The 26,205-nt window shown below is 47.2% G+C and overlaps 1 protein-coding gene across 3 annotated transcripts in view; it reads left to right on the top strand.

Annotated features, from left to right (window-relative positions):
* Nucleotides 1-26,205, top strand: part of frem1b (Fras1 related extracellular matrix 1b) — a 44,863-nt gene that overhangs the window by 11,280 nt on the left and 7,378 nt on the right. For all 3 annotated transcript variants that reach the window (XM_039607462.1, XM_031743551.2, XM_039607463.1), the window contains 19 exons: nucleotides 885-993; nucleotides 1,081-1,212; nucleotides 5,582-5,926; nucleotides 6,364-6,506; nucleotides 6,595-6,791; nucleotides 6,885-6,975; nucleotides 7,136-7,303; nucleotides 7,380-7,588; nucleotides 8,795-8,888; nucleotides 9,504-9,756; nucleotides 9,993-10,187; nucleotides 13,546-13,734; nucleotides 13,808-14,004; nucleotides 14,296-14,503; nucleotides 17,173-17,317; nucleotides 19,504-19,645; nucleotides 20,365-20,569; nucleotides 21,048-21,312; nucleotides 24,665-25,085. In XM_039607462.1, coding sequence (XP_039463396.1) covers nucleotides 885-993; nucleotides 1,081-1,212; nucleotides 5,582-5,926; nucleotides 6,364-6,506; nucleotides 6,595-6,791; nucleotides 6,885-6,975; nucleotides 7,136-7,303; nucleotides 7,380-7,588; nucleotides 8,795-8,888; nucleotides 9,504-9,756; nucleotides 9,993-10,187; nucleotides 13,546-13,734; nucleotides 13,808-14,004; nucleotides 14,296-14,503; nucleotides 17,173-17,317; nucleotides 19,504-19,645; nucleotides 20,365-20,569; nucleotides 21,048-21,312; nucleotides 24,665-25,085 — 3,708 coding nt within the window. The remainder of the gene's footprint in view (nucleotides 1-884; nucleotides 994-1,080; nucleotides 1,213-5,581; nucleotides 5,927-6,363; nucleotides 6,507-6,594; nucleotides 6,792-6,884; nucleotides 6,976-7,135; nucleotides 7,304-7,379; nucleotides 7,589-8,794; nucleotides 8,889-9,503; nucleotides 9,757-9,992; nucleotides 10,188-13,545; nucleotides 13,735-13,807; nucleotides 14,005-14,295; nucleotides 14,504-17,172; nucleotides 17,318-19,503; nucleotides 19,646-20,364; nucleotides 20,570-21,047; nucleotides 21,313-24,664; nucleotides 25,086-26,205) is intronic.

The raw sequence follows: 26,205 nt of genomic DNA, 5'->3' as shown, positions 1-26,205 counted from the left end.
CACGAACAGGCTGTTTTTTTTTGTTTTTTTATTTTATCATAAGTAGAGAGTGCTTGCTAGCGCTGTCCTTAGATAGCAAACGTGACGAAACTGAGGAAAAAACGCCGCGTATATATTGTTTATCATGACTCTGGTTTTATGTGGCCTATCAGGACAATTTAAAAACTGGTATATATCACCTTGTTGCTTTGTCATCTTAAAGTGGCCGTGTGATTGGCTTACCACGACTACTTTATTCTTCCTCAGTCAAACAGCAGCACTCATGCGATGTTTTGCCCCCTAGCTACAGGTGTTGTGCCAAAAAGTGATCGTCTGCTAGAAAGTGATTGCCGTCCGCGGGAGCGCGCAGCTGCTTAAAGCTGTAGCGCCCAGATTACTTAGCTGAACACAGCTTCAGCCTGTCTGTTGAAAAATAGTAACGAGACCGCGCCGCATTTTCTTGTTAGTAACGGTAACGGCGTTGTAACGATAGAAATAGTAATTAGTTAGATTACTCGTTACTGGAAAAAGTAACACCGTTAGTAACGCCGTTGCTTGTAACGCCGTTATTCCCATCACTGGCTGTACAAAAACAGAAGCAGGTGTGTGTGGGTAGCTCTGAGCTGTTACCTCACCTGATTAACATTATTTTGCTGGACCTTAAGTGTAACTCATGACATTTATGAGTTTAGTAAGTTGGTGGATTGAGCCAGTTTAATTGTAATCAACCTCCCTATGAGTAGCTCTCGGTGACAGTGGAAAGGAAAAAGTTCCTTTTAACAGGAAGAAACCTTCAACAAAACCAGGCTCAGGGAGAGGGAGCTGTCTGAGAGACGGGGGGGGGGGTGTTTTACACGCTTAATAATGTAATTTCCTGTCATTGCGTTCCCTTTTTATATACTCAGGTGGAGTTTCAGGTAATAGACGGCTCCTATCTGACCAGCCCGCCCATAGTGGTCCACGTCTCCATCAGGACATCGGAAACGAACGCTCCCAGAGTCTCCTGGAACGTGGGTATGTCCGCGTCCATCTCTGTGGTGTGAGAAAGTCTCATGGCGTTTTACTCGTTGAGGTAACGTGTGAATATGTGTGCCATCTCAGGTCTGGACCTGCTGGAGGGTCAGTCCCGACCAATCACCTGGGAGCAGCTGCAGATAGTCGACAACGACAACATCGACGCCGTTTACCTGGTGGCCGTGGACGGACCTGTGCACGGGCGGCTCAGCGTCAGAGGTGAGGGGTCAAAGGTCGGCGGGGTCGGGTTTAAGGTGGTAAATGCTCCATCAAACAGTCAAAGTGAAGAAAAATCTTCTCCTCAGTTTTCTTTCTTTTCTTTCAGACTAATCAAGCTTTTCAGTTTTAGTCGCTACCAAAACTTTGATGTGCCACAAAATTGAATCTGTAGGTGAGACTTTTGTACATGAAGCTTCTGCTTTCTGTGTGTAGTCTGAGTTCTTTTGACCAATCAGATCTGAGCAGATGAAAGAAAACATGGTGGGGTGCTTCATTTATTAAAATATTAAAAATCGTTTTAGTTTTTAATCCTTGAGTCATGGCCAGAGGTGGGTAGAGTAGCCAAAAATGGTACTCAAGGTAATAGTAGCACTCCCTCAACATAGTTTTACTCAAGCAAAAGAAAAAAGTAGCCGTCCAAGAAATTACTCAAGAGTAAAAAAGTATTAGTCAAAAAGCCTATTTGAGTACGGAGTACCTGATCATAACATCTGATTTATGTTTGAAAGTGAGATAATCAGACAGACAGAAGTATAAAGTCTAGTCCAAAATTTGGTGTTTGAAATAAAAAATAAATATAAATAACATGATTACAAAATAATAAATCTAAGCACTTTTCCAAATTAATATTATTTCAAGATAAAAACGTGTGTGTGTGTGTGTGTGTGTGTGTGTGTGTGTGCATGTACATGTTAGAACAGGGTAAAGTACTTCCAGTGACAATATACGCTGTTACTTTACTTCATCTCTAAATGGCACAACAGGCTCAGCAGACAGAATAACATTAAAACAACAAACCTTATGTACAAACAAGAAGTCTCACTTTCACATAAACTGCAAGTTTGTGTCTGTCTCATGCATTTTTGGTTAAAACACGCTTATTATTCATTCACTGAAGTTACTCACACTGAGTCGATTACCCGGAAATTTTTCTCAAGTAAGAGTAGTGATACTTCATAATAATAGTATTACTCAAGTAAAAGTAAAAAAGTACAGTTAACAAAAAGTTACTCAAGTAAATGTAACTGAGTAAATATAATTAGTTACTACCCACCCTTGGCCATGACAAAATATTTTTTAAACACCTTAAAATTTTAATTATATATATATATTATAATAATTTTTACTAAAATTATATATATTTTTATTTTTATTTACATCAAATAAAAAGTGTGTTAAAAAAACTAAAGTTTCAAGGATTTATGTTCCATTTTAAATTTAATGGTTTATTTATTTGCGCTTAATTTACTTTTTATCTTCTGTATTTTGAGTTTAAATCTTGTTATATATAAATTATGATCCATTAGTATTTATGTTACGTCTGTTAGAAATCATCATCAAGACCAACGATAAACACCGAACAGACAGAAAGTATAGAAGATGTCGTCGACGGGTTTCGGGAAGCCCCTCGGCACCGCCGCCTTGCCTCGTCCCTCCGTCCTCGACTCCCTCGCTGGTATGCTCCTCGGTCGCCTGGGACTTCTGCAAATCGGCGTCTGGCCTTTTCCGCCCTTTTAGCTCCATGTGCTACGTGTCCGTCAGGGACCGCCGTGTGGCAGGGGAAGCATATGTCTCACGGTCCTGCATGTGTTTCCTAATCAGGTGTAAAATGGGGCCAGGGCCACTTCGCCAGGGGCCGCCGCTGCCCGCCTCTCCATCCACTTCCAGCCCGCCGCTCGGCGAGGCCGCCTCTTTGTCTGAACGGCATCGGGACGGAGCAGATTGGAGCGACTTCTGCCATTTCATGGCGCCGTGCACAGGGAGCAGATGCACTGTCCCCAAACAGGTTTTCATGCTACCAGCTCGGAGGGGGAGGGGGAGGAGGTGGCGGGCGCCCCGAGGGCTTCAGGCGGGCGGGAGTTAACCTTTCATGGCTGCTTTTGTGCTCGTCTCATCCTCCGCTCGTTTGTGAGGTTTAATCAGTGATTCAATTGCAGTCCTCACCTGAGCTGCTGTGACATCACGCTATCACGCTATTATTCTTCAACTCCTCAAAGTTTTTACCTTTTTAAGATTTTGGTTTTGTCCTGCTTTTTACTTTATTGAAAGAGATATGTGTTTTGGTTTTTATTGGTTGTTTAATTTTTTCACTGTGTTTGGGACAAAAACTCGTGTCGTGTAAGCGGATGCAGAAAATGATCCACAAAAATTCTCCATCCAGCGTGTGACGTTCAGACCTCTGCTCTGAGGAAGCCTCCTACCACGTGTTCACACTCTGGTCGGGCAGCGGTTTCCTCAGATTTACAGATTGGGGTCACACAGAAAAGCTACAGTGAGGTCAGGCTGGAAGAAGAGCAGGGGTTAAACTTGCTCGCTGTGCCTCTGTCAGGCTTCAAACCACAAACTTCACAACAGCGAGAACTTGTGTTTGCTTCGTCGACGGAGTCGCAGCTGCTCCTCATGTCTGCATCCTCCGTCAAAGCGCAGAAACCTGCAGAGGGAAGAACGTCTCTAACACGCAGCAAAATAAGTTGGATGCTTGTTGAAACTTTGGTCCCACCAGGCAGCTTCCTCCCCCTCCTGCAGCACCTGCTCCTGCATCATTTCATCCCGTCGGTTTGGGCTGAAGTTTGGCGCCGCGTCCGCGCAGGAAGCTGCAGTGGAGCTGCGTCTCTGAGGACGCCGCTGACCCTCGGTGCTGCGACTGGAGGGCGGCGGCTGCAGCATGGGGACGGGCTCGCTCCAACGCCTTCAGCCAAATGGATGGCTGCCTGTCCCTAACACACACACACACATACACACGCGTCCCGTTTCTCCCTTCGTGGGCCGGCTGCCCAACGCCACCTTTGGGCCCAATTACCAAGTTGTTTCCATCACTTGGACCGCGAGCCGGTTCCCCTCGGTAAAGTTGCTAATGAGGTTCGGGCTTGCGAACGCTCGTCTCTCAATCTGTCTGCTGACCTTGCCCTTCTGTCTCTCTGGCACTCGCAGGGAGACAGGAAGCCCCCGCCCTGGCAGCCGGGCGGCCGCCGGGAAGGACGCCATGTTGTAGCCCACCGGTGTTCACGGCGCAGACCGAGCCAGCGCCTCGCTGTGCCTCCAGGCGCCAACACAAACTTGTTATTTCCAAGTGACAATGGGAGGAAAGCAGCGCACGTGTTGGAGACGGTAATTGAATCAAAGTGCGAAGCTTTGGCTGGAAACCGGCCACCGACAACACGTGTCCTCCGGTAGGCCACGGTCACGTGACGCTGGGCCATCAGCATGTTGTAGAGCGCGAGGAGGGCCAGCCAGCGGCAGAGAGCTGACAGATGGACGCGGCTGACGTTTCATTAATGTAGGACACCGAAGTTTTTCATGTTCGGCCCGACGAGAGACAAACAACATCCCGCCGCTCTGTGACAGAAGCAGACGCTCGCCACGCGTTCATCCCGAGTACGACACGATGCGCTCCTGACGCGTCACTCCGTGGAAACATTCAATCTGTTTCAGTTTATAAGTCAGCATGAAGATTTACTGTGAAACCTGGCAGCAGCCGAAGATCCCATCAAAAAAATCAATAATCAGTCAATATGGAGGCTATTTACTCTTTAAAAACACGACGCTTGTGAAGACAATAAATAATAGCAATGTAACAATAAATGGTGAAGGGTCAGAAATATTATGTGCAGTGTTTAAAACAGAGTCTACAGCCTCGTTTTGTTTTACTTTTCTGAATTATAAGTCAGGTTAAAGAGGGAGTGCTTTCATTTTTATTCAGTCCAAACAGTACTGCAAAAACTTCTTTCAGCATTAAAAAAAAAATCCTGCCAGGAGTTTGTGAAGAGGCACAGAGAGCAAGTGGCCTCAGTGTGTTTGTGCTGTCGCTGAGGTGAAGCCTTCAGCAGATGGTTTTCGGTCTTTGTTTTGACTGATGTCGTCGTGAATCTGCCCCCAGCTGATTAAAACAGTCATCATCACAGTCAGAGTTTTATGTTTAAATGTACAAATGAGGTTTTGTCTCATTAAATATAAGATCTGAACGTGACCTTAGTCAGACAGACAAAAATCTGCAGTGAGCGTGAAGAACAAAGTTACTGACTGAAGTTCCTCCTCAGTGAGAGTGAAGGTCCAGTTTGAGAGGATCACAGATCATTTATGATCAAATAAAAACATCCTTTCAGCTGCCAGTGAGACACTTTGAGTGGCTGGAAGGAGGCCGCCGACCTTTCAGTCTCTAATGTCTTAAATCTTGTCATCACTCTGAACCCGCTGGCTGGAATCGAAGGTGTTTTGATCTGTCAGGCTTCTCAGAGGTGAGGATTTGAGGCCTTTTTATTTTAGAAAGCAGACGTCTGAAGCTGTGGGAACAGTGAGGACTCACTGTTTAGTGGAAAAGAATGAAAGATCTTTCCCTTTGAGTCATGTAATTTTTGCGTTGTGTTTCCAGGCGGGAAGGCGTTTATGTTCCGCGTGCGGGACCTGAAGGAGGGCACGGTCGTCTACCACCACTCCGACAGCGACTCCACCCGCGACCACGTGGTCTTCCGCATCAGCGACGGTCGTCACAGCGTCCGGCACAAGTTCCCCATCAACATCCTCCCCAAGGACGACTCTCCACCCTTCCTCATCAACAATGTGGCAGTGCAGGTGCAGGAGGGTGGGGCCGTGCGGCTAGAGGAGTTCATGCTGCTGGCCTCCGACCTTGACTCCAGTGACGACTACATCCTTTATCAGATAGTCTCCGCCCCCCGGGCCGGGCACCTGGTCAGAAAGACATCCGCCCATGAGACAGGTGAGGGCGGGTATTTAGACGTAATAATCAGAGAGGCGATGTGGGCGTGTCTAACTCTGGGACTCTCCCACCCAGAAGAATCAGCCAATCCAAACTCACTCTGATAGGTCAGCTGATTATCAGCTGATACTGACCTCAATGACCAGAATCACCTCTGTGGTAAATAAATGTTTGTGATACTCAATTTGTGTTGAATTTAATGGTTTTGAAGGGTAAAGGTAAATGTACACTACAGTCACATGACTTGGGGTCAAACCACTGAGCTCCTGGGGGACACTCAGCTTTACTCACTGAACCACAAATGCATTCAGAAATAATCTATGATGGGGTGAAAATGCTGATATCTGGGTGAGAGGGCTCAATCCTGCAGCTCTCTGCTGTAAACCATCATGTTCCTGCACTGCTGGTCTCTGAGCTCTTCTGTGCTCTCCCTGCAGGGTCACCGGTGGACAGCTTCCTGCAGAGGGACCTGATCCAGGGTCAGATCTTCTACCAGCACTCGGGGGACGAGCAGTTTGAGGACGCCTTCGACTTCACGCTGTCTGACAGCCACCGGCCGCCCAACCTGTCGCAGACATACGTGAGTCGGCTCTGGTCTGAGAGAGTGACAAGTCTGAATGTCGCACTGAGACCTCCTCTTCCTCTCACCTCTTCCTTCCTGTGTGTAGACGGTGGTGGTGCACGTGTTCCCGGTGGAGGACCAGGTGCCAGTCGAAGTTCCTGGCAGCGTCCGCTCGCTGACAGTGAAGGAGACAGAGGTGGTTTACATCACCCAGGCTCACCTTCACTTCACAGACCGAGAGCACCCAGACGCTGACCTCACCTATGTCATTACACAGCCCTGCTTCAGCCCACTACATCCTGGGTAAGGACCCGCCCGCCAGCTTAGCTCTGACAGAGGAGGAAGAGCAGACCCTGTGACTGAGAAACTAACTATCGTGTTTGTATTCGTTTTTAGCCTGATGGATGCAGGACGTCTGTTCTACACCGACAGCACCAACGCCATGAAGAAGGACCACACAGCGCCCGTGCTGAAGTCCTTCACTCAGGTGTGCAGCACCTGCTTGTTTCTAATACATATGAAGGAGTCGCTGCTTGGGGGGGCGGCGGGAGAGTGGATGGTAGGGGTGGGGAGAGTGGCATGGCTGGCGAGGTTGGCATGGGTGGTGCTTTTGTGGGTTAAGATGTAAGTTTCTTGTTTTCTCCTAGCATGCTGTGAACCACATGAAGGTGGCCTTCATGCCGCCGGTCGAGGACATCGGGCCCGAGTCACTCTTCGTCCAGTTCATCTTCTCAGTCAGCGATCACCACGGCGACACCGTCTCCGGCCTCATCTTCAACATCACGGTTACCCCTGTCGATGACCAGGCGCCAGAGGTCAGAGGTCAAATGGGCGGAGCCTCTGGTTTGACCGTGCTGTGGATGTCGTACTGAACCTCTCTGTGCTCCTCAGGCCTTCACCAATCTGCTGCGGGTGGAGGAGGGCGGCGCGGCCTTCGTGACGGAGGAGCACCTCCTGGTCCGGGACCGAGACAGTCGAGAGGAGGCGCTGAGGGTGGAGGTTCGGAGCGCGGCTCATCACGGCCGGCTGGAGTTGCGGGGCCGAGCGCTGCAGCAGGGAGGCGGGTTCACCCTGCGGGACCTGAGAGGGCTGGGCGTCAGGTGAGACCCGGGTCAGGTGGTTCTGGACGTGCTGTGGTGATCTGAGCTCAGCGATCACGCTGAGAGCTCTCTGGTTTTATTCGCTGCTTCAGCAGATGGGCGCGTTTTCACCGGTGATGTAATGCTGGAGGGTTTTTCTGATTTCAGAGGATTCGGTTTCAGAGGTTCAGAAGTTTTCAGGTGATAATGAAGCCGCTCACCGTGCTGTGGTCGACTGTTTGCAGTCAGTCTTGGTTTCTTAGAGCAGAAAGCACGGAGTGGATTTATTGCCAGCTTTTCTTCTCCTCACTTCCTGTCATGTACCTCCTGTTCCGGTGGTGGGCGTTCACATTAAACATGTTTCTAATAACGAGGTCAGAGTGTGCAGGTAGGTCACCTTTAAAGTGTTTCACCTGCGCCTCTGTTTTAAACGTCCACTGAAGGTTTAGATAAACCAATTATTGTTCCTGTCTTGCAAAACTGTTTTGTTGCTTTTGCTCGCGTCACATTCTTTTGTAGGTGATGTATGATTTCTTGTTCTAGCACATACGTCAGATAGAAACGCTGCAGTTTGTTCCTGTGAGTGATGCTGCTGTTTTTGCTGTTGTCGTGTTCTTCTGAAACCTCGCCCTGCAAAGAGCGCCAGTCACGTAAAATCCAACCAGCCGGTGGCTGTAACCGTGTGGTGTTCAGGAACCCCGGGTCACGCACCAACCAGCAGTTTGTGTTCTTAAAGTTCACGAAAATCAGAAAGTTTCTTCTTTTTGAATGTTTAAGGCATCCATCATTTTTTTCAGTTGTCCATAGGTGACTATGAGTATTTCTATAATTAGCAGCTGTAATCTTTCTATTTTACTATATTTATACTCGGAGGCCAGATTCTTGTTTTAGCTGAAACCCCACTTCACGCTTCATATTTTATATATTAGCTATTTCTTTGTTAATGCGATGATTAAAGGCAGACTCTGTCAACACGTGACTTTGACTCGTTGACTCATCGGTTTCTTTTGTACTTTTAAAAATATTTTCATTCGGCAATAATTTTGTGCCAGTTTATTTTATTTTATTTGCTTATTGTATGTCATAAGAGGGTCAGTAGTCTCCATTTAAAAAGCAGAAACTCTTTGGGCTCTAAACATCATCAGTGTTTGTAGAAGCTGGTGATGTCACCGATGTTTGACTGAGAAGCTGGTGACAGGTCAGCGTGACAGCGTCTCTGTGTTTCAGGTACATCCACGATGACTCTGAGACCACTGAGGACGTCGTTGGTCTCAAGGTGTCGGACGGTGTGAACTCAGTGGACGTCGTTCTGCACGTTCAGGTGAGTCTACTGAATAAAGGTGTCACCTGCTGAGCACTCACAGGTTTTTACTGACATGTAACAAGTGAAGAAGAAGCTGATTATAAAAGTTCAGGCGCTACTGTGGGGGGGATGCTGAGACACCAGCAGAAACCGAAATGGGAAAATTTCAGTTAAAAAATTCACAGGTTAAAACAGGGAGACAAAGAGTGTTTAACCAGCAACAGTCTGTCTCAGTGGACAGTTTATGGATAAAAGCAAGGTGACACGCAGCAACCTAAACCAGAAGAGGTCAGCGTGTTAGGGCATGACCGCCTTTTATAGCAATCAGCTCAGTGCTTACAGGTGTTGCTCCACACCTGTAAACATTGAGTCCTGCCCACACAAAACCAGTGGGAAATGTAGAGGAGGAACAAGCAGAGTGGGAGGGGACAGCAGATGTAGCTGACGTTGATGTTGGTGAATGTTTACTTTCTAGAGTTTCTTGTTTCAGTGAACTGTGAGGAGTTTTCACTGGTTGTAGTTCAGACTCGGAGAGAAACCAGAGCGATGACTATGTGTATAAAAGAGACCAAACACAGCCGGGACTTTTAGCTGGTTAATAAAAACAAAATGTAAAACACCCCCCGTCCTCAGGTGCTGCCGATGAATGACGAGCCTCCTCAGCTGGGTGGGCGTCTGCAAGGGGGGCTTAGCTGCGCGGAAGGGGGGCGTGTCCAGGTGACGGTGGACCACCTGTTGGCCACCGACCGGGACAGCGACGACTCCGCGCTGACCTACATGCTCGCCCGGAGACCGAGTAGGGGAGAGCTGCAGCGAGCCGGCGTGACTGTGGACAAGTTCTCCCAGCAGGACGTCTTGCAGGGTCACATCTACTACGCCCACACAGGTGAGCAGGCCAGGCTGCGTTCACGGCACGTAGTAAAAATGTGTGTTCCTTTCGCAGGAAGGGAACCAGCCTTGGCTGAACTCTGGAAAAAGTTTGAATGGGTTATAAAGTAGGTTTGAAAGCAGAAACTAACCCGTGGTGCATTCAGGTTCCGTCAGACCCGCTGACTGAACCATAAAATCAAACGAAAGCAGCTCTTTAGAAACGTTTGTTGTGGACGTGCTGTTCTGTTTAAGGCGGGGAGATCGGACCTGAGCCGGTGTTCGACACGGTCACCGTCATCATCTCCGACAGTGAGGCCAGAGGGCCGGACAGCTGCTGCCACGGGGAAGCCCCGCCCCCTCCTGTTCCTCTCCATGGTACACTTCCTGTTTACGATCTGAACATCACAGTTCTTCCTGTCAACGATAAAGTCCCTGCCGTCACTCTGGGTAAGACTCACCAAATTCACAAAAAACATGTGTACAGTTTACACAACAGCCTCATTCACGATGTCACGTGGACACACCTGTTGGATCTGTGTGAGTGAACCAATCAGAGAGAAGCCCTAAAATCCAAAGTCTTAACTTTCCTCTGTAACAGCATCAGAGCCACAAAAAACTCAAACTGTCACTTTATTGCAAACAGGAAACAGGTTTGTGGTTATTTAAACCGCAGAAATAAAGAAATGTCAAAAATAACAAAAAACATTAAAAAACTGTGCTGATGTTCGCTCATTGACCTCCTTCAGGATTGGTCAGATTTTAGTGAAGCTGACACACAGTGTTCACACAACCTCCTCTCAACGTTGTGTTTGCGTTTACATCTGTGAACTGTGGGGAAGTGTGGGCTTTCATTCCCACTGAAAGGCTCAGTGTGTGTGTGTGTGTGTGTGTGTGTGTGTTTAATCCTCTCTAACCAACAACACACCGTTACCTATCAGTCCAACACACACTCTGTAATGGGAGGGGCAAGGGGGGCTAACATCTCTCACACACACATACACCGTCTCCCAGTCTTCCCAGTGTGTGTCCCAGTGGTCACTGGTCTCCATTGATAACCATGGAGCTCTTCAATCCCTGTTTTTGGCTGTGAGCAGTGAGAATGATCATCCATCCCAGGAGAGAGAGAGCGAGTGTGTGTGTGTGTGTGTGTGTGTGTGTGGGATAATCTCCTCCACAGTAGAGACATCATCTGTGCATTGTCTCCATTTTCTCTGTTTTAATCCTGAAGATGTGCTTTGAGGTGATTTTCGGTCACAGACGTTTAAACTGTGAGGTAGCTGCACTCAGTGACTCACCTGTCACAGGTGGAGATGATGGGAGATAAGAAACAGCAGGTGTGTGTTGTTAGTCGGTGGCTGAAGATTTTTGGTTTCCTTTACAAACGGCGCAAAATTCCCCAGAAATGATGCTCATTGGGAGTGAAATGTGAACACGATGCTTTATTTCAGAGCAATAAATAAGAACTATTTTAGTAAAAATGAGCCGTCTTCTGAGCTCACAAATGACACTTTACTGTGAGCTGTGTCGTCAGCCTGCTGCTGGCTTGATTACAGCAGGGATGTCAAACACTGTGGGCCAGACCAAAGAAACTCTCCTTCCAGTCAGTCTAATGAAGTTTAACAATGCATTAACTACTCACTATAAAACCAGAAATTTCTACAGTAGGTGGTTAAAAACGGGGACTTTTCTTTCATGTAATTGTTTATTTATTACTTCATTACCTTGGTGTAGTGCCGGGGTGGGCAACTCCAGGCGTCGAGGGCCGGTGTCCTGCAGGTTTTAGATGTGTCCTTAATCCAACACAGCTGATTCAAATGGCTAAATTACCTCCTCAACATGTCTTGAAGTTCTCCAGAGGCTTGGTAACAAACTAATCATGTGATTCAGGTGTGTTTACCCAGGGTGAGATCTAAAACCTGCAGGACACCGGCCCTTGAGGCCTGGAGTTGCTCACCCCTGGTGTAGTGTGAGTAGTCATAGGCAATCTTAACCTTAAGGCAGGGGTCCCCAATCCCAGTCCACGAGGGCCAGTGTCCCTGCAGGTTTTAGATCTCACCCTGGGTCAACACACCTGAATCACATGATTAGTTCATTACCAGGCCTCTGGAGAACTTCAAGGCATGTTGAAAAGGTAATTTACATTTAAATCAGCTGTGATGGATCAAGAACACATCTAAAACCTGCAGGGACACCGGCCCTCATGGACTGGGATTGGGGACCCCTGCCTTAAGGTCTTAACCCATGACTACGCCAACCCTACCCAAAAGGAAAAACTTGTGAAACTTATGAAAATACATTTAAAAGTTTATGCCCTCTTTTCCATTTTTTCATGAGATCCTGTGGGCTGAATTTCAGTCTTTGCCGGGATGATTCTGGCCCTCGGACCTTGTGTTGGGAACCCCTGGATTACAGTTTCATAAACCAGAGTTTAACCATCGAGGCAGCAGATGAGAAGACGGAGCAGTTTGGGTCAGACGAGTTTTAATGTAACTGTAGGTTGGTGCTCTGATCCTGTCAAGCTTCAGGAAACCGAAATCAGAATGATCTCTCACTTTAAAGATTTAAAGTTAAACTCAGCGTAGAGTTTATTCTGGAGACAGAGCCCTGAGTTTACACTCGCTGAGGTCTTTGTTTAAACTGGCCTGATACTTGGTGTGTGTGTGTGTGTGTGTGTGTGTGTGTGTGTGTGTGTGTGTGTGTGTGTGTGTTGTCAGCCGGCTAACGAGGTTGGCACTGATGTGTTTTAAATGAAATCTGCTAATTGTCTGGTGGTATTACATGAAAACACACACACGGCTGAGAGATTATCTCAGCTCTGTGTGTGTGTATGTGTGTGTGGACAGTGGACAATGAGCGTCTTTACTAAACAAAAGAGAGAACCTCCATTCCGTGCTCACAATAGGAGACGTGTTAGCCGCAGCTCAGCAGCCGGATCAGCTTAGCGCTGCCGGCGTCGGGACGACTCGTAATCCTGCCGGCGGTTCTCCCTGCTCATTCGGCGCCGGCACACGGTTCAGGGCCGAGGGTGGGTTGGTGCGTATGTGTGTGAGTGTGTGTGTGCATGCGCGTGTGGTGGTGCTGGTGTTTGGGTGGGGGGTTCTTGGTCTAATTAATTAGCAGTGAATAAAGACGCAGAATAAGAGCCTTAGTGGAGCGAGACGAGAGGGCCTCACATCCACGTGTTCCTGTTTTAGGACGACGCTGGTTTATCAGCCAGATCCAGGACTGTCCCTCATTAATGCTCACACCCACCCACTCACATCCGCCCACAGTGTTCATACTCACCCGCTCCTGTCTGCAGAAAACAGGGGGTGGAGGCTGCAGGTGGAGGGAATTCTGCTCCTGGTCCTGTTTGAGTTTCACTCAATAAAAAAAACAGGATTATTAAACGATGCCTGAACTTTAGTTAGAAACTAATAACCACAGGTGTAGTTTCCAGCTGTGAGAGATCTCAGTTTGGGGTAAAGTACGATGAGTTGGGAGTGAAAGAATGGACGGATTCGCCTGCATGAACCGCCCGCTAACACATGAGGAGGCAGCTCAGCATCTACACCTGTACCTGTTGTGTACAACATGTCCAGCCCAGAGTTCTGTTAGTGCTACAGGTGGGCTTCAACATCATGGCAGAAAATAAGCCAGTGCTCCTGTGTGCTTCGAGTGGACACCTCGGTGGACGGTGTGCTTACTGTGTGGTGTGCATGTGAGGAAGCAGTGGAGTTTAAATCCACCATCAGGTGCTCAGTCAGTGTGGCGAGCAGCATAGTTGATAAATGAAGAATGAAGGTGTTGCTGTGTCCTGGCGCAGGCGAGTCCATGCTGGTGGTGGATGAAGGCTCTTCTGTCTGTCTGTGCGGGGGCGTCCTCGGAGCGTCAGACCCAGACAGTCCCACCGAGCAGCTCGTCTTTCACCTGGAGACTCCTCCCCTTCACGGCTTCCTGGAGAACACGCAGCCGACGCCCGGCTCCGAGAAGAGCAACGCTGGAGTGCGAGTCGGTCAGTGTGCGGTGCACGGGGAGAACCTCGGGGAGCCGGCTCAGATCTCACTCTGATGTTTGTCTTTTCCCAGAATCCTTCACTCTCACACACCTGACCTCTGGCTTCATCAACTACGTGCAATCCGAGCACAAAGGGGCGGAGCCAACTGTCGACCAGCTGTCCATCAGTGTGAGCGACGGGCTGCATCGCTCTGCCCCCGTCTCCTTCTACATTATCATCAAACCAACCAATGACGAAACACCATCACTGCTGCTTGCCAACTTCACCGTACGTACACCTGAGGCCTGACCTGAGGCATGATCAATAATCAGTCATCAATCAGCTGTGTCTTCCTGTGACTTGAAGACACAGCTGACTGGTTATTAAAAACATCGTCACCTCAATCACCCCGATTGAGGTGACAATGCTGTAATTGTGGCATCAAACAAGAGAAAATAACAATAAAGAATAAACAAAATTCACACAAGAGAGTAAAAGTAAAACGATTTCTCGGTCTGAAGCTGAATCTGCGATGATCCCAACAGCCTCACGGGGGCGCACTCCTCCTGTTCTCTGCAGGTGAAAGAGGGCGGGATGAGGGAGCTGATTCCATCCATACTGGACGGTTTTGACTTGGACGCCCCACCTGACCTGCTCACCTTCACCGTGGTGCAGCCGCCGATTCACGGCAGCCTGATTAACAGCATCCACGGCACGGAGGCGGGAGCTGACCTCCTGCACAGGAGCCTCCCCGTCACCTCCTTCACTCTGCAGGAGCTCCGACGAGGTGAGGCAGTCACTCAAACAGGAAGTGTGAAAGTACAAGGTGAATACGTTGTAGATTATTAGTGTGTTTTATACAGATGATCATCATTCAAACACTTTGAACCAGAGCAATAATCGCTTTTTATTTCATATTCAGAGAGGGTCAGCAGCAGGGCCGTGTTCCCAACCATCTACAAAATAAAATGTTTTCAGTCCATCCATTTGCTTCTGCTTATCTAAATCAGGGTCGCGGAGGGGCTGGAGTCCATCCCAGCTGTCTTAGCGCGAGAGACAGGGTATGCAATGGACAGGTCACTAAAACACAGAGACAGACAACCATTCACACCTATGGGCAATTTAGAGTTAACCTATCCCCACTAACTGCACGTGTTTGGACAGTGGGATGAAGTCGGAGTACCCAGGAGAGAACCCACTCAAACACGGGGGGTGCATGCAGGAATACCTTGGCCTCATAGTGGAATTGAACTCAGGACCTTCTTGCTCTGAAGCAACCGTGCTAACCACTGGACCACTCTGTTGCATTGTTTCTGGTCCAATGATTCTAAAAATCCTAAACATTCGTTCCTTTTATGATTCTCATGAGAATCTGGTTTCTTTTTCTTGCATTTTAAAAACATGAAGATGTTTTCATATCTGATCAAGAGTCTTAAGAAGACACACACACACACCGTGTATTCATAACTTTGTGGGGACATAATGACTAATTGACATAATGCTTTCCCTAGCCCAGTGGTTCCCAAAGTGGGGGGCGTTCCCCCTAGATGCGGGCGCAGAGCCATTGCGGGGGGGGCATGGTATGGATTTAACAAAAAAAAGAATTCTTGGACACTGCTAGCATAATGGACAGCTTTTTGATGGGGGTCCCACACAAATGCAAATCAAAAGATGAAGCATCGCCAGATATGCTTCCAAACCAACTTCCTTCCAAGCCAAACACTAGAAGATATGAAAAGGCATATCTTGCCACCACAACAGCGGTGCTAAGGTAGGTATCCCCGACAGAATTTGTTTCCCCTGTGTCGGGAGGACGCGTTGGGATGTCCAAATCACAGACAAACAGTATCCCACATTCTTGATTTTCAGTTCACAAACACTTATTATAATGACTAACTACCCCTGAAATTTTGGAGATGTTAGCTCTTTATACAGTAAAGTTACAGTGGGATACAAATAATATCAGGCTGATCCTACCACAATTTGTTCCCCCTGTCCAAATCACGGACAACCAGCATCCCACAGTTGTTTATGTTTTTAAACCCATTTTGCACAGAGTAATTTTTTGTAAAATGTATTGACAGCAGTGCTGAATATTCTTACACAGTAAAAACAAAAATACAAAACAAAAAAACAACCACAACCACGCTGTCAAGAACATGCCAAATCCTAACTGTGAAGAAATGTTGGCCAATCAGAAGTCTAGAAGCCTGGGAGGGAGAGAGTAAAGTACTTCTGAAAAGTGTTTTTTCTGGAAAGGCAGCTAATTTTGTGTTACTTTTTAAATGCCTTCATCATTTCAAACATTAATAACTAAAGACAGTATTTTGGATTTTGTCTCACGGGCTCCGTTGGCCAGAGTTTATTCAATAAATAAATAAACTTAAAATTTTACATTAGTCTGAGTGATTCATAATCATAAGTCACAGTGCTGTGAAATATGCCTGGTGTAGACTCACTACTTAGGAATGGACAAAATGCATACAGCATACATAAATTTAATTTAAAAAAATTAAATTTATTCAAAACTGACGACAACGCTGGCGTCCCGTTTTGGGTTGTGAAAGTGTCTGTGGTGAACGTAGAAGCCACGTCTGAAGTTCACTCTGACGCCTTTGTCTATCTAAATGGAGGGACAGTAACTGCGTGTGTTTATGTAAAAACTGCAGATAGTAAGATTAACGGCAACAGTATTTTGTCTCTATCCGCCATTGTAGAAATCCATCTCACGTAAACATCACGTGGCGCACAGCGTAATGCCAAAAAAGGCCCACACCTTTGACATTGCGTGACTAAATCTCCGTTTTCCTCGTCCACAGGTAAACGCCAAAACAGACTTTTTGAAAACTCCACACTGGCAGGAGTTTTTAAAAATCTCAGTTTTCAGTGATCCAAAACACCGTTTACACGTGGACGAAAGGCCCAAATGCATAGAAAAAGCTGCGTTTTCAAAAATACTCGTGTACGTGTGGACGTAGCGTAAGATTTAGTAGTTTATTTTATTGCTACCTGTAATTTATTGCAATTAATTTTTATTTGTTTAATTGTTTACAAAAGGTTTGAGGTGTGAAATAAACTGCAATGGAGTTTGAAAAAAATATGTGTGTGTGGTTGGAGGATGTGTTTGTGCCGGGGAGTGGGGGGTCGCAAAGATTTTCTTGTAAAACAAAGGGGGGCCTAGTAAAAAAAGTTTGGGAACTACTGCCCTAGCCCTTAACCTAACCATCAAAATGAATGCCTAACCCTAAACCTAACCATAACCCAACTGTAACCCTGTCACTAAAACCACATTTTGAGTTTAAAAAATGCCTTCAAATTTGTTGGGACCAGGATGTTAGTCCCCATAAGTATAGTTAACATCCAATTTTTGAACACCACAAAGATATGAACACAAGCTCACAGAAACACACACACACAGAAACACACTGCTCCATATTTTCTGTTTTCCTGCTGCAGGCATGAGGATCGTCTACATGCACGATGACACAGAAACCCTGAAGGACGCCGTGGCTCTGCGGCTGACAGATGGTGTCCACGCAGCTGAGGGAACGGTTCAGGTCACCGTGCTGCCGGTCAACGACGAGAAACCACGACTGCTCAAGTACACACACACACACACACACACACACACACACACACACACACACACACACACACACACACACAGAGTTGTATTTGCTCATCCTGATGTGGATCTGGCTTCCTGTGGGTCTGAAATTAAAATCAGGTGTAAGGAGGCTGAACATGTTTTACGTTTCCTGTGAATTTGCTGCAGGAATTAAAAATGCAGCTGCTGCAAAATGTTTTTCTTCTTGGTGGTTTTGTGTCACTTGCTGAACATCGTTTTCAGTTTGTCACACACATTTATTCTCTTTGTTATGAAGTTAATGTTCGTGGCCCTAAAAACCTCAGAAACATGGTGTCACACAGAAATATCTAAGACTGCCTTCCTTCATCTGAGACCAAACACAGACCTCAGCAAGTGGAAGACAAAAGTTAATGACATGGAGCAGAGGTGTGTTAACACACAGGAACACTCGGTGCATCATGGGAACCCCCCAGCACCCTACACCTGTTGCAGCATAACTAAGGGAGGATTCGGCGTCACCTGGTCCAGCCCTAACTATATAAGTTTGAAGCCTAATCTAAGCCTAAGTAGAGATAGTGTCTGTCTCCTGAATCCAAACTGGAAGCTGATTTTATAGAAGAGGGGCCTGAAAACTGAAGGCCCTGCCTCTCATTCTACTTTTAAATACTCTGGGAACAACAAGTAAGGCTTCAGTGCTCTAATGGGGTGATATGGTGCTATAAAGTCATTAAGATAAGATGGAGCCTGATTATTTAAGACCCTGTATGTGAGGAGATTTAAAACTCTTTAAAGGTTTTCAGGGAGGAAGTAAAGAGAAGCTGTGAGGGAGGTGAAATGTTTTGATTTTAGTTCCTCTGGTCACATGGACGTACTATAATTTGGATTAATTTGAGCTTTATGGAAACAAACTTCTGCCTCCTCACAGCAGGGGGCGCTGCTGCACAGGGAGGGGGAATTACCTGCACAGTGTGACAACAGAGTCACAAACTGTTACAGAAGCAAATGCAGTAAATTCTTAATATGGAGTAAAAACTCTACAAATAGAAGTTTGTGTGTTATGTTCAGTCCAGGTGTTTCCACCTCACACCTGTAACTCTGTTGTTCGTCTGCAGTCTGAGCGTCGGACGCGAAAAGATGAAATTCAGAAATCTCTCCGGCTCCTTCACCTGTGAAGCCGTTTGGAATTTTCCGTGGCGTTTGGGTGTTCGGATATTCGTTTAAGTCCTGAACTGTCAGCAGACGTCCTGTTTAATGTCTGTCTGCAGCTGCTGTGTAATCCAGAGCATTTGGGGAGGGGGTGGTAGGTGCATGTGACCTGTGACCCCCTCCTCCCCCACCCTTAGTGTTTTCATTCCACTGATTGTGAATTTGCATCCTTGACTGGGCTCCCACCCACTGTCCCTCACCCCCTCCCCTGCGCTGTCCCCAGATCAGCTGTGTTAGTGGGGGTGGATGTTGCTGGCGGAGGCTGAGCTGGTGCTGTAAAGGCAGCCGAGGCAGAAGTAACACAGAGACTTGGCAGATGCCGGCCGCCTTGTTTTCCCGTTTCCTGCAGGATGGACGTGGCAGCTTCGCTCCTGCGTGGATTTTACTTCCGAGTGAAGAAGCAGCCAGATGCTTCGTGATGTTCAACACCGCCCCAGCCCCAAAAAACAAAAAAGACCCCAACATCTCCACCATCCCACAGGAAAAGCCTGCTCACACAAACGTCCACACTTCTGCTCGTGTCTCACATCAAACGGCTCCTGTTCGTGTTTTCTTCGAGTCCTGTGGGGTCGAAACGTGTTTGATGATAAAAATAAAGCAAGATGTTTTTAAAGTCAGAAATATTTTTTATTAAAGTCATCCAGAGTGCAGCTAAAAGCTGAAACAGACCAATATTTTCTGTTCTCCACCCCTGCGCTTCACCTCAGAGATGTTGGTATGGTATGCCGCTCCTGGTGTTGTGACATACACTGATGCTCTTAGAGGGTCAGTGTCATTACCTCCTCTCTGTCTGCCGTTTTGTTGCACAGGAAACAAGTTAAAGCGAACTTTTGTCTCACTCTGAACACAGATCTGCCAGGAGGGGGCACTCAAACATCTGTTTAACTTTAAGTTAAAGTTGAACTCCATGCAGGATGGAAGTTATGAGCTGAGAACAGAAAAATGTGTTTGACCACAAACGTAATGAGAAATTTTCTTCTGTGGTGTTTCAGGAATGCTGGACTGCAGGTGGACTCAGGTGAGCTCAGGGTGATCTCCAGTGTGGTTCTGGAGGCTGAGGACCTGGACACGCCCCCAGAACAGGTGTACTACTTCCTTAATGCTGCTCCACGGTTTGGAAAACTGCAGCTGAAGGTGTGTGTGTTTGTGTGTGCGTGTGTGTGTTTACTGAGTTTTACTTCTATAATAAGAAAAGATTTCAGTTCGAGTTGTTTCCAGGTTAAAAGTTTAAACAGGACAGAAGGAAGGAGGAGGGAAGGAAAGAAGGAAGAATTAAAGGAGGAAAGAGAAGGAAATAACGGATTGCATTTATATAGCGGTTTTCTAGACACTCAAAGTGCTTTACAATTCCACTATCATTCACTCTCACATTCACACACTGGTGGAGGCAAACCACAGTTGTAGCCAAAGCTGCCCTGGGGCAGACTGACAGAAGGAAAAAGAAAGGAACAAGGGAGGATGAGAGGAGTAGAGGAAGGAAGGAAGGATAGAAAGACTAAGGATGGAATCAAAAGGAGGAGAATAACTAGAAAAGGAGAAAATGAAGGAATGGAGGAGTGATGGGAGGACGGAGAAGAAATGTGAGTGGGCAAGGGATTAGAGAAAAGAGAAGGAATGGAGGATGAAGACAACAAATGGTAGAATGAAGTAAGGGAAGAAGAGGGGAAAGAGAAAGGAAGATGCGATAAGACGAGAGGAATGAAGGATGGGAGGAGAAGCGGCAGAAACAGGAAGTCAGCTGTGTTTGGTGTTAAATCCTCCTGAATAAATTGTGACCTGACCCTGATGTGAGACGTTGAAGGTGACTCTACTTCCTGCCACGTCTCTTCCTGATCTGAGCGTCTCGCCCGCAGACGGCGTCGGGGTGGAACGAGCTGACGGCGGGTCAGAACTTCACACAGGGCGACGTGGAGATGAACCGACTGTGGTACCAACACACCGCCGCCACCAACGCCGCTGGCTTCAAAGGTCACGACAGCTTCCGCTTCACCCTCAGCGACCTGGACAACGAGTCTCCGGCTCAGAGCTTCTTCATCTCTGTGCACGTGGTGCAGAAAGGTCAGAGGTCACAGAGAGTTTTAATGCAGAGAATTCAGCAGTAACACTTTTATCCAGGTCATGATTTTATTTCATGTTTTCTCGCACTCACACACACTTACACAGGCTCACACACACACACGCACACACATGCACGCACGCACGCACTGGGCCCTGTGTGGCTCTGCTTCATTCATTATTGAGCGCCCCCTTCCTGCCAGTTTTACCAGTTCGATGAACACGCTGCCGTGGGTCCGTGGCCCTTCTGGCTTGGCGCCCTGTGATACTGGAGGAACGGAGAGGTGAGAAATGGCCGACCTCCTCGGCTGCTGAATAATTAATTGCGGGGAGGTGGAGCAGCTGTGGAGGGCGCCGCCTTACCTCCTCTGGGTGCTTTTTAGTTTTCTAAGTTGAACTTGGGCCCCGACTGTCACATGTATTATGTAGGCAATCACTCGGTCCCCTCTGACACCTGAACGCTCCCTCTGACTGCCTCCAGGGGACATCATGGTGCTGAGCAGGCCGGTGCACCTGAGGGAGGGGCAGCGTGTCGTCCTGAACACTGACATCCTGCTGGCATCGGACTCGACTGGCCGGCCCGAGGAGCTGGTCTACACGGTGTCTGACCTGCCGCGTCACGGCCTCGTCCACGCTGTCCACCGGCCCGGAGTCCCACTACTCAGCTTCACCCAGCTGGACGTGGCCGCACACCGAGTCTGCTATACCCACGACAACAGTCATGACGCTGAGTCCGACTCCTTCAGGTGAGAGTTGGAGCTCAGAGCAGCTTCTTTTAATGACAACTGCTGTACAGGTGAAGGCGGAGCCTGATTTTTAAAAAAACAAACACTCCGGGTTTTCTCTCTGCTCTCAACTCTTTTTCCAAGAACTGTTACAGTGGAGTCTGTCAGCCTTCAAACCGTTGCTGTGTGTTCTTTAGTATATTTAAGTTTATCCCACCTCCCCTCCGAAGTCATCTGCTAGTGTTCTCCGGACCAATTCCTTGATTTAAGGACACTTCCTGGAGGTTCTTTAATGACCGTGTATTAAACATTTGAGATGCTTGTTGTAACTCCGTCACTGTGTCGAAACACTGAACCTGAACTTGAATTTAAGTTTGCAAAGTCACAGGCAGCCGAACCTGCAGAGCAGCCAGAAGAGTGCGTTTGTGTGGCACTCCTGCAGCTTCTTAAATAACATTATACGCTTCGTGAGGAGATATCAGCTTTATCTCCAGTGACTCCCTCTTCCACCTCCTCCATGTTGTTCCACCCCAACCAGTCACAGCAGATGGCCCCGCCCCTCCCTGAGCCTGGTTCTGCCAGAGGTTTCTTCCTGTTGAAAGGGAGTTTTTCCTTCCCTCTGTCGCCAGAGTGCTTGCTCATACGGGGTCACATGATTGTTGGGTTTTTTTCTTTGACTGCAGGGTGGGTAGGGTCTACCTTACAATATAAAGCGCCTTGAGGTGACTGCGGTTGTGATTTGGCGCTATATAAATAAAATTGAATTGAATTGAATTCTGCAGCTGGTAGCTCTGGTTCTGCTCACAAACGGTCCTCCTGCTGCAGGTTCTGGTTAGAAGAAGCTTCCAGAACAGAACTAGGAGGAGGCTGAGTGATATTGAGGACCAACAGGAACCTGACCAACCAGCAGGTGTCAGATGGCAACTGCTAAACACAGTGAATTTTCAAAATAAAAGCGATGCTTTCAGAGTGGTTAAAGTCTTATGAAGTTTTAAAAAGCTGTTGTTCTTAAATAAAAAAATCTATTTGTCAAGAAGAATATTTTAATCCTTAAATCAGTTTGTGTCCAGATACAAGTTAAAATGACAGAATAAAATGGATGTTCGTGATGATGAATAAAAGGCTGAGGATCCTGTCAGTGTGAAAGTCTGCACACATCAGGAGAATAAATGGAAAATTATCCGCCCCACACTGTGAGAGGAGGAATTCTCTGCCCCCCCCCCAAACACACACACTCACACACACACACACACACACACACACACACACACACAAAACTATCACGCACAACATTTGGCCAACAAAAGAAAACTGGGCACGGAGACGAAAGGAAAAAAGGCTCAGCATCAGGAGACGAGAGGCTTTCTCTGCTGCAGTATGTTTATCTGCTTTTCCAGCCAATTTGGCAGCGGTTAGGGTTTTGAGGAGGAGGAGGAGGGGAGCATGCTGGTGTGTGCAGACCCCGGGTTTGTCACCCAGACCTCTGCTGCCCCAGCCGGCTGGCTATCTGGCTCCAGAACACCCATCAGATCACAGCCAAGACTGAGAGAGAGAGCCACACTCTGACGGCTTCCAGAGCAGCTGAATTATAATGAATTACAGTAGTCCAGCTTGGAAATAATAAATACATGAACCAGTTCTTCTGCATCACTCTGAGACAGGGTGTTTCTAATTTTAGAGATCCTGCACAAATGGAAGAAAGCAGTGCTACATATTTGTTTAATATGTCCACTGAAGGACATATGCTGGTCTGGTGTTACTGGACTAAGTATCTGGTTAGATACAATATTTGTAGGATTTTTAGGTTTGAGTACAGTAACCTCAGTTTTATGTGAATTTAAAAGCAGAAAATTAGAGGTCATCCAGGTCTTTGTCTTTAAGACATCGCTGCAGTTTAACTAGTTGGTGTATGTTATCTGGCTTCACACATAGATAAAGTTGGGTGTCATCTGCATAGTGAAAGAGTGTGCTGTGTTTCCTGTGGAGCTCCAGCTGATTGTCTCTGTTTAAGCCGTGTAGAACCGACAGTGAGTGAAGTCATCTTTATCATCAAATATCAGTTGAACGAAATAAAACATGTGCCGAGCTTTACTGTCGGCTGCGGTAATTAATGGCTGCTTCCGCCGATTACATTCCTCCATCAGCTGACTCCAGTGGTTGTAGCTGTGGTGCATGGATGTGGATAACTGATAATTGAACACTTTCTTTACTACCTCACACTTCAGTACCTGCATTCATGTTAGAGCTATACGAATGACTTTAATTTATATATGTTTTCATTTTGTGTATTTTCTTGATTGACTGCTGGGGGACATTAATTTCCAGACTTTTGGGATGAAGTATTCCTTATCTTAAGAGGTTTAGAGAGAGTTTAGGCTTCATTTACATGAACAAACTGGAATCAGTCGGATAAAGAAGAATACTGATCACGTTCCTAGTATCTGAATCAGATCTGGAATCAGAATCGGGGTGAAATAGCTTTCATCAGCGTAAGTCTGTCAGCTTTAGAAGGCACAGACGAACTCAGTCTCATGTAGTTCAGACCAATACAGTTATATATTCGAGGAGGAGGAAATGTCCCTTTTTTAACTTCTGAAAACACCAAAATAAGGAGATCACGAACAGCCTGACGAGTCAGAAGATGAAGAAAAAACAGTTTGAACATCGTGTTTCAGTTTCCCACAGTTAGTGTGTTTCTGTCATGGAACAACACAAATATTTAACCTCAAACAAAAACTAGTAATGATGTAAAAATCTTTTATTCTTCAACATTAACGCTGGCTGCTTTTAAAGGACCCTCTGGAAGGCCGGATTTGGCCCCCGGGCCACATGTTTGACACCCTCTTTTAGAGTCTGAGCTCGAGCTGTGGCTGGATTTACCTTTAACTGATGATGTGCGTTAGGACTCAGGTGTACACCTGTGTGTGTGTGTGTGCGTGTGTGTGGTGACAGCAGATGATGAATGTGTATTATTAGAAAAATAACAACAACATTGGCAAGACAGCGACCGGCAACCAGAGCACGGCCGTCCCTGGGCAAACGTGGACGCTACTGCAGCCAGATGTTACACCAGGACTGTGTGTGTGTGTGTGTGTGTGGGGGAGCTTGGGGCAGTTTGTCAGCTGCAGGGCTGAGAGGCAGATTGTGTTGGCACAGAGCAGAGAGGACAAAACACACACATACACACACACACACACACACACACACACACACACACACACACACACACACACACACACACACTGGTTTTGAGGACACTGCCTCAACCTGAGGACAGTGTCCTGTTTAACATGCTCTCCCCCTGGGAGGCGCTGCAGAACTAAGTTGAAGCTAAATATCAGATCAGTTTCTGCTTCCACTCTTCTCTCCTCAGTTTTGTCGTCACAAACGGCGACTCGTCTCGCAGCTCCACCCTCCGCTTCATCATCGAGCATGGTGACCGTATCCCGCCCACCCTCAGCCGCAACGTTGGCCTCCGGCTGCAGGATGGCTCCACAGTGACCATCACTTCAGACCAGCTGCAGCTCACCGACCCTGACACCGCCACCGCCAACCTGAGCTACGTCATCACGCAGCTGCCGCAGCACGGGAAACTGCTGCTGAGAGGCGCACCCTTGCCCTCGCCACCCCGGTTCTCCCAGACGGACATGGACGACCTCCACCTGACTTACCAACACGACCCGAGCAGCCCTGCGAAGATCGACGGGTTCTACTTTCTGCCGAGCGACGGGCACAACAGGGGCTACCTGGAGTTTGGGCAGCTGAGGGAGGAGCCTGCTGTGTTTGACATACAGGTGAGTCACGAACGCACAACATAATCAGAGGAAGTAACAGGAAGTAACACAACACAGAAAATCTGAACATTTCATTTCAGTTCAGTTCTACTTATACAAACCAAAATCACATCAACAATCGCCTCAAGGTGCTTTTTTTGGTAAGGTAAAGATCGTACAATAATACAAAGAAAACCCCAACAACCACATGACCCCTGTGACGGGGGGACAGTGGGAAGGAAAAACTCAATTTATTTCAGGCAGAAAACTCCAGCAGAACCAAGCACTGACTGCAGGGTCAGAGGTCAGTGTGGCTCAATCCACAGGTAGAATTACTTTATTCATCTCACAGCAGAAACGCAAAATAATAACTTTAATAATAACTAAAGCAGGTGAGATGGAGCCCAACAAACAACGATCTGGACCTCTGCACATGGCTTCAAACCAGCAACTTCCAGCAGTGAAAATGGACCAAACACAGGAGGTGCTGGTCCTGATCTGGAGTCAGTTCCACGTTTCCACTAAAAGTCTGATTTTGACCCAGAGTTGGATTCCTCCCCACAGGTTACCTGCTGACAGGCAGCCAGGTGGCTAACACCATCGCCTCGAGCCTCTGAGACTCCGGAGGCCACCTGTGATTGGACCAAACATCGACTAGTGTGTGTGTGTGAAAGGGATATCAGTGTAAATGTGTGTGTGTGAGGCCGTTTGATATGTATAATGTGTAACACCAGAGTCTGATGTTGGCTTCCTTCAGTCTGTTGGTGTTCAGGGAGCATCCATGAAAAGCAGCAGAGGACCCCTCACAGAGGAGCTGCTGATGCCTGCAGCACAAATCTCTGACCCGATGATGACGTAGATTTTATATCTTTTTGTGTTTGGATATAACAGAGGTGACCTGGATGAATGAAACTGCACTCCTTCCTCTGTTCTTTAAAATATTAGAAACCGAAAGAGCTGCAGGTCACTGAGATATTAAAGCACCTTGTCTTATTCAGATGTTCTGTTCCTGCTCTGAAAATGAATTACACACACAAAAAAGAGCTGAATTCAGAGGATGGCATAAGCTTCATCAGTGTCATCAGAATCATCCACGAACAGACTCATACACAGGACATCGGTGACACCTGGTGGTCAGGCA

Source organism: Oreochromis aureus, linkage group 23 (genome assembly GCF_013358895.1).
Source record: "Oreochromis aureus strain Israel breed Guangdong linkage group 23, ZZ_aureus, whole genome shotgun sequence".
NCBI lineage: Eukaryota > Metazoa > Chordata > Actinopteri > Cichliformes > Cichlidae > Oreochromis > Oreochromis aureus.
This window is presented reverse-complemented; position numbering and strand designations above follow the sequence as displayed.